The sequence below is a fragment of the Rhinolophus sinicus genome, chromosome 13, assembly GCF_057876585.1.
Source record: "Rhinolophus sinicus isolate RSI-liver-muscle chromosome 13, RSI-T2T, whole genome shotgun sequence".
NCBI lineage: Eukaryota > Metazoa > Chordata > Mammalia > Chiroptera > Rhinolophidae > Rhinolophus > Rhinolophus sinicus.
In genome coordinates, this window is record NC_142513.1 from 62,054,895 (window position 1) to 62,068,978 (window position 14,084).

At 55.8% G+C, this 14,084-nt stretch overlaps 1 protein-coding gene across 6 annotated transcripts in view; it reads left to right on the top strand.

Moving 5' to 3' along the window:
• The window catches only part of IL16 (interleukin 16), an 88,132-nt gene that overhangs the window by 60,643 nt on the left and 13,405 nt on the right, over nucleotides 1–14,084 (top strand). For 5 of the 6 annotated variants that reach the window (XM_019743499.3, XM_019743500.3, XM_019743503.3 and 2 more), the window contains 7 exons: nucleotides 201–311; nucleotides 2,367–2,481; nucleotides 6,507–6,580; nucleotides 7,176–7,392; nucleotides 8,151–8,268; nucleotides 10,031–10,163; nucleotides 13,625–13,712. In XM_019743499.3, the coding sequence (XP_019599058.3) occupies nucleotides 201–311; nucleotides 2,367–2,481; nucleotides 6,507–6,580; nucleotides 7,176–7,392; nucleotides 8,151–8,268; nucleotides 10,031–10,163; nucleotides 13,625–13,712 (856 nt within the window). The remainder of the gene's footprint in view (nucleotides 1–200; nucleotides 312–2,366; nucleotides 2,482–6,506; nucleotides 6,581–7,175; nucleotides 7,393–8,150; nucleotides 8,269–10,030; nucleotides 10,164–13,624; nucleotides 13,713–14,084) is intronic. The other variant, XM_074317683.2, reaches the window with a different exon arrangement.

Here is a 14,084-nt window from a genome sequence, read left to right on the forward strand (position 1 = left end):
TGCTCCTGGGGCCACCCAAACAGCCCCTCTCCCCCAGAGGCCCACACATGCCCCACCAACCAGTTCCAGGCTGTGGGCCCTGAAGAGAAAGGGGACGTGGGTCCTCCCTCCCCTGGCGGGGCCTCCCCCGCCCCAGGAGGTGTGTGCTTTGTGAGTCGGTGGGCTGGCTCATCTGATGTGCTCCCTGCTTCCCTTTGCAGGGCACCTCCAGGCCCACGCGGTCGCAGAGCACAGCTCAGCTCGTGCAGCCCTCAGGGGGCCTACAGGCCTCCGTCATCTCCAGCGTCGTGCTGATGAAGGGCCAGGCCAAGGTAAGGAAGGGCCATCGCCAGCATGAGCTCCTGAGTGGCACCAGGTCTGAGGCGCTGTCGTGTGGAAGGAGGGAGGGAGGAAGACAGGCTGGTGAGGCCGGCTCCAGGGACAGATGCTGAGATGCATTTGTGGAAGCAGGAGCAGGGCACCATACGTGGGCCATCCTCCCTGTGTCTCCATCCTCCTCTCTCCTGGGAGCTCAGCAGAGAGATGCTGGGAAGACAGGTGAGAAATGCTGAGGTTATCCTTCCCCTCGTCACAGGGAGTGACTGTATCCGGTGCTGGCTTTCGCCAAAAGGCCCCACTTTCTGGTCAGTGAATCACAATGCATGTTTTCCCCCTTGAATTGAGGGAGACGTATTTATAAAGCAGTTGACTTTTATACTGTCTGCCTTGGTCAGAAGAAGGCCGAGTAGGGAAGGGCAGCCGACTCCTGCACAGATGACGCTGGTGGCTTTTGTGCACGTTCTGCAAATACACACGTGCTGCTGGGCAGATGGAGCTGCCTCCCGGGGCAGAGGCCAGAGCCGGGCGATGGGTTCAGAAGGAGGCAGGCCTGCCGCTGTCCACGGCCCTCACCTGGTGGTGACTGGGACGCGCAGTAGGGTGAGGCGGGGCTGAGTTCAGGAGAGGAAGGAGAAGCAGGGCTGCAGGGATCCATAGTGCTTGAGGGAGAGTCAAATCGGAGCAAACAAACAACAAAACAAGCAGAGAGCAAACCCAGGCATTGTGCTGCATGAAGGGCCTGGGAGGTCACAGGACGTGCCCGAGGTCACTGGGTTCGTGAGCAGCCGACCCAAGACCTTCTGAGCCCTGGGCCTTGTTCCGACCCCCGTGCGTCCTGCCTCACCAGGGCAGTGAGAGTTTGGGTCTAGAGCAATTCTTACAGCCAGGACCAAGCCAGGGGCCCAGGAAGGAGCGCTGTAGCCGCTCCCACCTCTCCTCTTCCTCCGCCTGTACCACTGCTGGGCCCACCATTCCTCCTTCCTGGGACACACACCACCCCGGAGACGCTCAGCACGGTCCGTGCTCATAGCGTCCCGGTTCCCGTGGCAACTTGGAGCCGCTGCCTGCCCTGCCCTCTGTGGTACACGGGAGATGCACGTAATGGGCTCTGAGCAGCCACTCAGCTAAGAGCGGTGGTGCTGTCACTGTGGCCGCCACCACTGTGAGGGGCCTTTCTGTGAGCCAAGCTACTGAGCACTACCTGCCACGCTTGCAAGTGGTACCCAAAGGCCCAGTCTCCAGCTGGCACTCGGACTTTCATGCCACAGCTCTTGTCTCCAGAGCACGTCTCAGAGGCCGACACTGACAGACAGACAGACAGGGGCATTCGCTGCCTTCAGGGGCGCAGAGTCTAGGAAGGTTTTCGTGGAGACCCACGCTGTGCCCGGTGGGAAGTAGGGGCCCCTCAGTCATCGGCGGGTAAAGCAGCCGTGCAGGCCTCCTTTGCTGGTCTCCGGTAGGCCCAGGTCTGCCCAGATCTGCAGGGGTGCCACCTCCCTCCTTCCCTCCGGCCACCTCCTGCCGCAGCCATCACTCACACTTGTCCTCGCAGAGCCACCTGCTGACGCCATGACCATGAGCTCCTGGGAGTAGGGGGAGGGCACTGCACTGCAGTGGGGTCCTGGAGAAGGGGGCGGGTGGGGAGTGCGGCCGTGGGCAGGGGGAGCGATGCCTCTTCCCTGGGAAGCAGGTGCTGTTACTGTTGTTGTAGTTGGTGCTTGAGTTCCTGGCGCTGGGCATGTTCGTTCACGTTCCAGCACAGCCCTGTGAGGTAGATGATATGAGCGTCCTTTTGCATGAGGGTCATGTGAGGCGCAGAGTTAGCACTGCCAGTTAGAGGGCTGGGGGCTCCACCACCCCGGGTCCCTCTGTGGACGGAGCATCGGACTCCTGTAAAAGCTCCATGTGGGCACGTTTCCCACCCTTTAGGCCCCGAGGCCTGTGAGACCAAAGCCGCCTGGCTCCTCCCTGAGTCCTTGCTCAGGCCGGGCAGTACGGCCCAGTGGGCAGAGCAGGGCGCCGGGCCTGACCTTCGCCTCCCTCCCCAGGGCCTGGGCTTCAGCATCGTCGGGGGAAAGGACAGCATCTACGGCCCCATTGGGATCTATGTGAAGACCATCTTTGCGGGGGGAGCAGCGGCCGCCGACGGCCGGCTACAGGAAGGTGCGTGCGTTACCCAGCCCTTTCTAGATGGGGGCGTGCGAGGCTGGGGACACAGGCCGCGTAGACTCCGGGCTCTGCAGGCCGTGTTGGCGTGTTTGCACACGCAGTCCCGTCCCCATGCCAGATGCCAGCTGCGACAAAAGACAGAAGCATCCTGTGCCCACTGTCACCTTCTCCTTCCTTTTCAAGGTCCCCTCTCGGTTCCTGGCTGCCTGCATGCCCCCTGCCCCCCCAGGCCCCCAACCATAGGGGAGCCTGGCCCAATGCACCTAATAAGTTGGGTAATGACTCTCTGTGGCCTACTGCGTACTAGGCTCTGGGAGCATAGAGATTTATCAGATATGGCCCCTCTAGTGAGGGACCGTGGCCTGCCCGGCTGCCGTCCTCCCCTCCTGCCCACCCGACTCCTGCCAACTGCGTCCTCTCAACTCTCGGGAGGGAGCCCTGGTCGGTCGCGCTGGGCAGCTGAGGTGCCTCCTGAGTACCCTCCCTCTTGTCCTTGCCTGGAGGGGCTGGGTGGCCCCATGTCCAGCTCCACGCGGTCATGGAGCGTTGGGCCGTGGCCTCGGTTCCAAGTAGGCAGTGGAGCTCAGGGTCGGGCAGTCAGAGCGGAGGGCAGCCCTGCAGCCCCGCACGCAGGGCCACGTCCCAGCCTCCCCCGCTGCGTCAGGCCGGGTCCCGCCTGTGCTGGGAGCCGCACCAGCTTTGCTCACCTGACCTGTTTAGCGTCAGATCTGCCAGTTGTCACACAGCTCACACGCGAAGAATGGAGTTTATGTCTCCAAGTGGTTGAAATAGTCTTGTGACACTTGAAAACTAAATGAAATTCGCATTCCAGGCTCCATCGGAAGCTTTCCTGGGACACACGCTCATTCATTCCCTCCTGTCTGGTTGCTTTGGGGCTACAGGCGCTGCCGAGTAGTTGGAACAGAGCACGTGGCCTGCAAAGCCTGCAGAGAGAGTGCCACCTCTCACATTATGCGGGGTGGTGTATGTGGATCCCGTGCGGGCAGCGGGAGCCGTGGACGGTTTTGTCCTGTGGGCAGGAGCTGAGATTCGGGAAGCAGAGTGAGGGAGAGGTGGGTCAGTCCATGCCAGAGGCTGCGGTGAGAGCTGGGCCCCAGCTCCTAGGGCCTGTCTTGAGGAGCAGCCCAGGGAAGAGGAAGGTGCCAATGGGACAAGTGACAGCCTCCTTGCAGGTGGCAAGTGAAAGGCAGGTCAGAGAAAGCGTGAAGGTTTCTGCTCGTAGTAAACCTCAGAAGGATGGTATGTCAGGTCGAGTCAGAGGCGAGGGAGGGGGCAGAGGACAGAAGCAAAGGGATGGGGTGTGTGGGTTTATTAAACATGTTCAGTTACAGTTGACATTCAGTGTTATTTTGGTTTCAGGTGTGCCGCGTAGTGATGAGATGTTTGTGTAACTTACGAGGTGATCCCCCCGTAAGTCTGGTCCCCACCTGGCACCACACACAGTTGTTACAGTGTCACTGACCACACGCCTGTGCTGTACTTCACATCCCGTGACGGTTCTGTAACCGCCCATTTCTGCTGCTTCATCCCTTCACCTTTGTCACTCAGCTCTCCAGCCCCTCCCCTCTGGCAACCACGAGTCTGTTCTCTTATCTATGAGTCTGTTTCTGTTTTGTTTGTTCATTTATTTTGTTTTTTAGGTTCTAAATATAGGGGAAGCCTTAGGGTATTTGTCTTTATCAGTCTGATTTATTTTACTGAGCATAATACTCTCTAGGTCCATCCACGTTGTCACGAATGGCAGGTTTTTGTATCTTTTTGTGGCTAATCCTTTGCTGTGTGTATGTACCACCTCCTCTTTATCCATCTGTCTATTGATGGACACCTAGGTTGCTTCCACATCGTGGCCATTGTAAGTAATGCTGCAGTGAACCTATCTTTTCGAATTAGTGTTTTACGTTTCTTCAGCTAAATACCCAGGAGTGGAATTGCTGGGTCATAAGGTAGTTCTAATTTTAATTTTGGGGGGAACCTCCCCAGTGTTTTCCACAGTGGCTGCACCAATCTGCAATCCCACCAACAGTGCACGAGGGTTCCCTTTTCTCCACATCCTCCCTAGCACTTGTTGTTTGTTGATTTATTGATGAGCCATTCTGACAGGTATCTCATTGTGGTTTTTATTTGCATTTCTCTGATGATCAGTGACGTTGAGCATTTTTTCATATATCTGTTGGCCATCTCTGTGTTCTCTTTGGAAATAGGTCTATTCGGGTCTTCTGTCCATTTTTTAATTGGGTTGTTTTTTTTTTGTGTGTGTTGAGTTGTTTGAATTCTTTATATATTTTGGATATTAACCCCTTATCGGATATATCATTGGTGAATGTCTTCTCCCATTCAGTAGGTTGTCTTTTTGTTTTGTGGATGATTTCCTTCACCGTGTAAAACCTTTTTAGTTCGATGTGGTCCCACTTGTTTATTCTTTTGTTTCCCTTCAGCGAGGAGATATGTCAGAAAAAATATTACTAAGAGCAATGTCAGAGAGTTTACTACTCATGTTTTTTTCTAGGAGTTTTATGATTTCAGGTTTTATATTTAAGCCTTTAATCCAGTTTGAGTTTATTCTTATATATGGGGTAACAAAATGGTCCAGTTTCACCTTTTTCAGTGTATCTGTCTAGTTTCCCTAAGACCAGTTATTGAAGAGACTGTCTTTACCCCAGTGTATATTCTTGCCTCCTGTGTCATAGATTAAATGACCACATAGGTGTGGGTTTATTCTCGGCTCTCTATTCTGTCCCATTGATCTCTGTGTCTGTTTTTCTGCCCGTACCATGCTGTTTTGATGACTATAGCCTTGTAGTATAGTTTGAAATCAGGTAGCGTGACACCTCCAGCTTTGTTCTTCTTTCTCAGGATTGCTTTGGCTATTCGGGGTCTTTTGTTTCATGTTAATTTTGAAATCGTTTGTTCTAGTTCTGTGGCAAATGCCGTTGTTACTTTGATTGCATCGAATCTGTAGATTGCTTTGGGTATAATGTGGACTTGTGTCATTACAGAAAGAATCAAGTGAAAGAGGAGAACAGTCCACGAGATAGTGGCCAGAATTGTTTCAGGACACGAAACTTAGCACATAACAATGAAACTGCAGACCGTCAAAGGTGAAGAAAAAAATCTTAGAACAACCAGAGAAAAAGGATGTTGGGTCTTACTCAGGTGACAGCCGTTCTCACCAGTAACAGTCAGGTCAGAAGTCCATTGAAAACCAGTGTTTGCATCTTAATTGCCCAGGACAGTGCTGGATATAGAGAAAGTGCCCCTTGTTCGTGTATTGAATCAGTTGGAAGGGAGAAAGTGGTCTGTGGATACAGAAATGACTGTTGTGTTAGGTGCAGTGTTGTGAAGAAATGAGTTGGAGTAAAAAGATCTGAATCCCAGTTCTTGCCCTCCTCTGAGCTCACTTTCCTCTTCTGTAAAAGGAGGCCACGGCTGCATTCGGAGCACCCAGAATTGGCCCTGGGGTTACAGCGTCTGACGAGCAGAAGCCCGTCCTCAGGGAACTGCTGTCCCAGACGCGGCGACACTGCCGCTGGTCATTGGTTCCCATCCAGGGCGAGGAGTGGATGACTGGGGCAACTACAGGGTGCCAGGGGAGTGCCAGGAAAGGCAGCAGGGACTGAAAGATGGGCAACGCTGGATGAAGAAGGCAGAAGGACGATTTCATTGAGAAAATGGCACAGAAGCAGACATTTAGCTGCAGAGACCCCTGGGCTAAGGCAGGCTGTGCTGTGTCAGGAAACGGCTCATGGGAGCAAATGGAGTGAGGGAAGCAGGTGAAGCCAAGAGGTGGACAGGGACCGGGTCGGCCCACGTGTGCCAGCTCAGAACCTAGATCTCCTCCCGGAAGCTGGGAGGTGGCAGAGAAGGCCCGTGCCTCCGCCCCACCTGCTTCCGGGGGGGCGGGGGGCACTGAGCAAGACATGTGCTCACGGAGCTCTGCGCATGTGCAGATGCTGGGCAGCTGGCGAGACTAGAGTTCAAGGTGTTGGTGGTCCCCACAGGTGATGAAATCCTGGAACTCAACGGTGAATCAATGGCGGGACTGACACATCAGGACGCTTTGCAGAAGTTTAAGGTGAGCATGGTGTCAGGATATGGCCCATGGGTGGGTCCTCAGGCAGAGGAACCAAGGTCCCAGCATCACCCTCCTTCATTCCCAGCCACAAACACAACCTGTAAAACCACAAGACAGCGACACACAGGGACGCCTCCTGTGCAGCACCCAGGTGGTGCTGGTGTTGGCTCAGTGTAGGAACAGCCCTGACGCAGATGCTGCAGGAGCCACCACGCTGGGACAGGGGGTGGTGCCAACTGCTTCAGGTGTATACATCTGTGTTAGAGTCTGTGCGTGTTTACACAGATAGATTTACAAATTGGTTTTAAGTTTTAAAGGCACTTTGCAGTGTCCATGTAGTTAAAGACTCGAAGGTGCCTGTATACACTTATGTTGTCGTGTGTGTAATATGTCATATCTGTGTATCTACTGCAGTTTATAATCTGTGTATATGCGCACTGACTTCACACACACACACACAGACACAGACATCACACACACACTGACACAAACTGACGTCACTCTCACGCACACTGACATCACACACGCCCGCAGACACGCGTGGTCCCTCGCCCCGAGCCACCCTGGAATGCTTCAGCACCCACTTTCCTTCCAGCAAGCCAAAAAGGGGCTTCTGACCCTCACGGTGAGAACGCGTCTGACGGCCCCCCACTGCCTGAGCAGCCACTTGTCACCTCCGCTGTGCCGCTCCCTGAGCTCCAGCACCTGCGTCTCCAGGGACAGCAGCTGCTTCATCGGGGCACAGCCCGCGGCGCCCGCCAGCACGGCCAAGCCCAGCTACAGAGTCATGGTGGAGGTGTCCCTGAGGAAAGGTAGGAGCCTTTCGGGGGCCCCGCCGCCCCTCGCAGGCTTCCCTCACGGGAACCGGCCAGCGCAGCGCAGCGCAGTGACGTCTCTGAGCAGATTATGGGCCCTCGCTTAGCGGAAGGCCCCGGGCTCTGTTTGTAGCAGCCCAGGCGGTATGCCGTCCGAATCCGGTCCGTGCGTTCTGGTTTAGGAGCCACAGAGCGCAGAGCAAACAAACCACACACACACAACTACACACAGTGCCCCGCCCTCCCGGCCTTTGTGTGCTTGACTTTAAAACCCATAGAAAGTGGAGGCCACCGTTGTCTGGCCCCTTAACGGGTCTCGCCGTTTACGTCCTTGGCCCACAGCAGCCGTCACGTCTGTAAAGACAGAAACGAGGTCCTGTCGCCCCATTGTTCAGGACCGTCGGTGTAGGACAGGCCCTGCCCGCTAGCGCCACACAAGCCGGCCTCCGCCTCCGCCTGCGGCCCCGTTGGGCTTCCGGGGCTGCGCGCCCCATCTCCGTGTCCCTGCTTCCTTGGCATTCCAACCTTAGCCTGTGTTTTGTCCTCAGAGGGCGGAAGTGGCCATCCTGCTGTGTCCCAGCACATTCCCTGCTCCTCTGCCTGCTGCCAGCAGTCCCGGACACCCTCCCTCCCTGGTGCTTCCCCTCTCGCCTGGACCCCTGCTGCTGACGGGGGCCTACGTTTCCTGCAGGCGGGCGGGCTGAGTGCCAGGGTGAGTGGGCACCGTGTGAGTCACACCCCTGTTCCGCCTCCAGAGGCTGGCGTCGGGCTGGGCATCGGCCTGTGCAGCGTCCCCTACCTGCAGTGCGTCTCCGGCATCTTCGTGCACACGCTGTCCCCGGGATCTGTGGCGCATCTGGACGGACGACTCCGGTATGTCCCTGTTCCTGGTCCCCAGCAGACAGGAGAGATTGAGAGTGGTCCAGCTGAGGCTGAGGGCCTGCTCCCCTCAGCGTGGTCCTCGGGCCAGAGGCATGGGGACCCCTGGGGGTGCCAGCAGCAGAATGCGAGGCGAATGAGAACCTGTGTGACAGGCCCGGTGCCGACTGAGAGGCCCTGCCTCAGAGAACACCAGGACGAAACAGCAAACGTGAAGGAGTCACACTTGAGTTCAGATTTGGCTTATGTGGGGTGAGGAGTGACGTCAGAGGGCTGTCCAGAGCTTACCTGTGTCCTGTGTGTAGAGAAGGAAGCTCACTGGCCTGAAGAAAACAGTGTCAGGCCTTCCAGAGACACTGCTTCCGAAGTAACTTCCAAGAAAAGTACAAATTTAAATTTTCCTTCCAATCAGTGGTCTGAACTTGGTGGCAACAGTTTTTCCCGGTTCAGCCTGCTACAAAGTTCATGCTTGCCCGGCACCCATACTCAGCGTGTCTCCTCTCGTGTAAGCTCTGTCTTCATCTGTCTGTCCTCTCACTGGGTTTGGGTTCTGCTCCATCAGCAGAGCTTCCCCAGGTTTGTAAAGGGTTTCCTGTAATTGCAATGAGAGGCAAACCTTGTGGGAACAGAGCGCTGAGGGAGCTTCTGAGCTGTGCAGGGGGCTGGGCTCTTGTCACCGGGGCGTAAGTGCGGACTCCGTGATTGTTTCAGTCAGTCCTGCCCCCCAGACCTGCCTCTGGGTAGGGGATGTTCTGGAAGCTTCTGCTTTCCTTGGCATCTGGTGTTATATGGCCGTGGTGTTCAGTTACATCAGTGGAAATGAGCACTTGCATTTCAAAGGCGAAGGGGGACCAACTGAACAGAAATGCAGACTGGGGGACAGTGCGATCAGCGTCAGGACACCCGGTAACCAGTGAGGCCAGAGGTCGGCAGATGGGCCCACAGCTGTTTTCTTAAATAGCATTTTATTGGAGCACAGCCACTGTCCCATGTTTTCCGTGGCTGGGTGCTCACGCTACATGGTGGTCGAGTTGTTGTGACAGGTGGGGCGGCCCCAAGGCCTAAAGTATTTACTATTTGGCCTTTCCCGAAGGACTTGTTTGCTCCCTAAGCGAGGTCTCATTATCGAGGCGATCATTTTACCCTCTGTGCCTTCGTTTCCTCGTCTATGAAGCGAGGGGCTTGGACCGTGTAAATCTTCCATGTGTCGACGCAACCCCAACTTTTCCATCTCTGTGTTTTCTGTTCAGTAACTCGCTTTCCTCCTCACAACAAGAGTGGACTTCACCGTCTTCTCCCCTTGTTTCTTTTGGCGAGAACCTCAACTTCTCCTCCCCCCCAGTCATTTCTCTTTCACCTTTCGCACATGTCCCACCGTCCTCTGTGCCGTTCGTCGTACGTGTGCGAACAGGGAGGCCGCAGGGAGGAAGTGATGGTTACATCCTGGTGAAGAGGGTGCAGCGGCCCTCAGCCTTGCCAGGCGTACTTAGTGGGCAAGGGAGGGAGGCCGCAGACTCCGTGCTGTCACGCTGGGCACTCAGGGTGTGGAAGGTCCCGCTCTGGTCGCTCAGCGATGCGGTGAGCGAGGCGGTGAGCGCTGCCTGTTCCGAGTTTGGCAGCTGACCAGGCACAGGTACTTACAGATGTGGGTTTTAGGTGTCATCCAACGGCCCCGGCGGGAGTGGCCCTGGGGAAGTGACCATCCCGGCACCACACTGACTGGCTTGCCCACCACTTCCTGTTCACGGTCTTGCAGGTGTGGTGACGAGATCGTGGAAATCAATGAGTCGCCTGTGCCCTGCATGACGCTGAATGAGGTCCACTCGGTCCTGAGCCACTGTGAGCCCGGCCCCATCCCCATCATCGTGAGCCGGCATCCGGACCCACAGGTGACATCTGCTTTGGCCATCCTGTCCCCCCAGGCTCACGCACTGTCTCAGAACAAAGACCAGTGCTGGGTGTGGCCCCAAGTGTGTGTGGTGACAAGGTCGGCAGCACGGGTGACGGCAGTGGCTGGGGCTCTTGTAGTTGGGTGAGTGACAGGCACTAGCGCAGGCAGAGCCATGCTGGTAGGTGCAGGAGACCCCTCCAACCACGTGTCCAGTGCGTGCCCTGTGCCCTGCGCTAGAGGCGCGTTCGCGGTCCTGCCTGAAGTCCCCGTCTGGCTGGAGAGACCGACATAGAAACAGCCGCAGCCCAGGGCAGTCATTGCTCAGGGAAGGCCAGGGGTTGGAAGGGAGGCTCACAGGACACAGGTGTCAGGAGAAAGGAAAGGCCTTCCGTGCAGTGGGGACACAGCTCAAAGTCGCGGAGTCCTGATGTCACCGAACCAAATGGGTGGGTTCCTTGCCCATGGTGCTCGGAGAAGCCAGAGTGTAAGGCAGCAGGTTTGTCTGCAGAGAAATATGGTTGGTTTGGTCGCCGAAAGGAGACCGGAGACAAGGCTCAGATCAGTGTCCCCAGGGAAAGCCTTGAAGCAAATTTAAAGACGGGGGTTCGGGAGGTACTGTACATCATATTCGTTAACCCTAATTCAGGGTCTTTCTTAAAGGGCTCTGGTGACAACAGCAGCACATCTCTGACTTGAGTTCTTTGACTCTCGGTCCCGTGTGCTCCTCTGGGTGCTCTCCACGCGGACTCCAGCCAGCCGGCCTGGGTTTGAGCATTGTTGTCTATTCCAGTCTCCCTAGATCTGCAGGCGTGGTTTCAGTGCAGGGACCTGGCAGGGGGGAGTGGGTGGTAGGCTATTCTCTGGGCAGTGAGGTCTGTAGTTGTGGGTGTCATGTGTGGCGTTTCCATTATTTGTGGGCCTGGACTGTGGCGGACAGGCTACTGCGGGTGGGCTCGAGTTTGTCAGTGACACCGTGATCCAGCACGTAAGAAGGGCAGCCGGGGGCAGCACCCGGGGAGCCACAGCCCCCTCAGCCCTGGGCATGAGAGGGCAGCGGAGCGTGGCTGAGTATTTAGAGCTGGAAGAAGCCTGTGTGGTGCCACCACCACCACAGAATGGGGAATGGAGGGGGCGGATGGTGGCAGTGCCGCAGGAGGCAGCAGAGCCGGTGGGACGGCCCGCAGGACCGGGCAAGGCCGGTGGACAAGCAGATTTCGGGCTGGTGACACTGGTCGGTGGGATCGAGGTTGGGCTGAGGCTTGGGAGCTAAAGCCACGGGCGTAAGGAGATCGCTCTGGGGGCCTGATGATAATCGTCAGCACTGTTTTCCCGCATGGGGTGGGGCCAGGCCTGTTTGCCACAGACGCCGCGCGGCCCTCAGCTTCAGCTGTCCAGCCCCGTGGAGTCCGCATGGGACCCTGGGGCTGAGAGGAGAGGAACGTGCCGTGGTGGAGCTCAGTGGACAGGCTCGCACGGAACCCATGACTCCCAAACCCCAGCATTAACGGGACAGAGTGTAAAAAAGTTGTTTGTGGCGTGGGCCCCAAAGCCAGCCCAGCCCGCAGTGAGGCCCATAGGAGCGGAGCCAACGCCTTACTTGAGGGGAGAGTGGGCAGCAGGAGAAAGGGCTCTCGTTTCCGAGGGCCTGTCCTTGCCTGGGTCGCTACGGAGCAGGGTGCGGGGCCGGTGCTGGCTGCAGGGACGGACGGGGCACACACACGGAGGCCGCCGTGGGACGGACAGCAGAGGCCGGGTCCCAGCTGCTCAGACAAGGGAGCCTGCTCCTAGAGGAAAGGTGGGGCTCGGGCAGCAGCGGCCACACGGCCCAGCCCACATCTGGCTTAGCCGCTTAGTTTTGGTGACTTTGGAAATTCATGTAACTCCTCCAAGGCTCAGGTTTCTGGAATATGAAATGGGGGGTAGTCTTCACCTCGGGTCTGCTGCTGGGGGGAGCTCCCCTTGGCACGCATGGTGCCCCGCACTGTGAGTGATTTCTTTTTCTTTTCTTTTTTTTTGTAAATTTTTTTTTTCCTTTAATTTATTGAGGTGACAGTTGTCAGTAAAATTACATAGATTTCGTGAGTGGTTTCTCATTGTGTGAAACAACTAAGGTGATGTTTCCCGTGTTCGCCTTTCTTAGGTGGAAGTGCATTCACACTGTGGGGCAGCCCTCACCACTGTCGTCGGCCAACGTTTTCATCTTGCAAAACTGAGGCTTGGTCCCCATTAAACAACTCCCCCCTCCACACCCTGCCCCGCGTCCATCAGTTATGGAACATTCTGTAACATGTCAGAGAATCCTACAGTATGTGAGCTTTTGTGACTGGGTCGTTTCACTTACCACGATGGCCCTCATGGTCTTCCATGTGTAGCCAGAGTTCTCTCCTTGTCAGAAACCCAAATTGCATCGGATACCCACGCACCAGTTGCTTCTGCGGTTTGGCGATTGTGAATTATGCTGCCGTGGTCATGGGTGTGCAGCCTTCCCTTCTTTGGGTGTGTGCCCAGACGGCAGACAGTTGCGGCAGCCTGTGGTAGTTACGTTTTCAGTTTTCCGAGGACCTACCTACCAGCCTTTCCCACAGCGGCCGCACTGTTTCCTAGTCTCACCAGCAGGGCACAAGGCTTCCAGTTTCTGCACCTTTATCAATCCTGGCCACTTTTTGCTTTGTCTTGATAGTAGCCATCCTGCTGGGTGCGAGGTGGTGGCTCATTGTGGCTTTGATCTGCATTTATGACCCCAGTCATTAGTGACACCGAGCATGTTTTCATGTGCTTACCAATCATTTGTATGTCTTTTTGGGAGAAACGCCTATTCCAGTCCCTGTTTAGCTCTGTTGAGTTGTCAAGATATTTTTTAAAAACCTCGTGGTCACCTCACTGTGAAGCAAATTGTAATTTCATTGAGTTACGGAAGGAAAAATGGGGGCTCAGATTAAGGACTAAATGTTGTCTAAATGGACACAGTTAGCAGGTGGGTCAAGTGGGACTTGAACAGGAGTGTTTGGCTCCAAGAGCCTACTCTTAATGGTGACTGATGGCAGTGATGGTACGTGACAGTGAGATGGCAATGCGGTCATTAGGATGGTGCTGGTGACAGTGACGATGGTGATGTCCTGACAGCACCAAGAACAGAGTAGCTTCCAGGGGTGAACTGTGAAGGGGTCACTTTGTCTGGAGTTAGGAAGGAAAGAAGGAAGGAAGCAGTGGAGAGACGTTTGCAGAGTGGAGATGGGCCACCTTGAGAACCCAGTTAGGGACAGAGTTTGGACGTTACCTAGAAGTTACAAGGGAACCGTTGACGCCCAGGGTATGTCTGCAAATGGAATCTATTTGTTATTTGTGAGACTGTCGGAAGGAAAGAAACCAGAACCCAGGGGCTCGGTTGGGAGCTAGTCCTGGAATCAGAGCCTGACTCAGGGTTTCTGTGGCTTATTTGAGGTGATTGGCGTTTTCTAGGTCTCTGAGCAGCAGCTGAAGGATGCGGTGGCCCAAGCCATGGACAGTGTCAAGTTTGGGAAGGAGAGGCATCAGTGGAGTCTGGAAGGTAAGGGGAATAGTGAACTTGAGTTTGAAATATCTTTGCCTTCTTGGAAAGCTTTGAGTTTAGACATTAACTCATGCTGTCCCCCAGTCATCATGGACCATCTTGGTTTATGGACAAGGGTGGAAAGCTGGCACTTCACTAGGGAAATGCGGCTCACATTTCTGTGGGGGAGGCACAGGATTTTACACGCGTGTGAACTGAGATGAGAGACCATACCTTCGTCCAACCCCCTTCAGAGCTGTGCTGGTGGCACAAATGGCTGGGCCTTTCCTGTCTCATCACCAGCAATCACTGAACGTGGGCCGCCCCTGGGCAAGGTGGCCGTCGGTAACTGGGCCAGTCTCAGGGGGTGGGGGGACAGCCGCAGGCCAC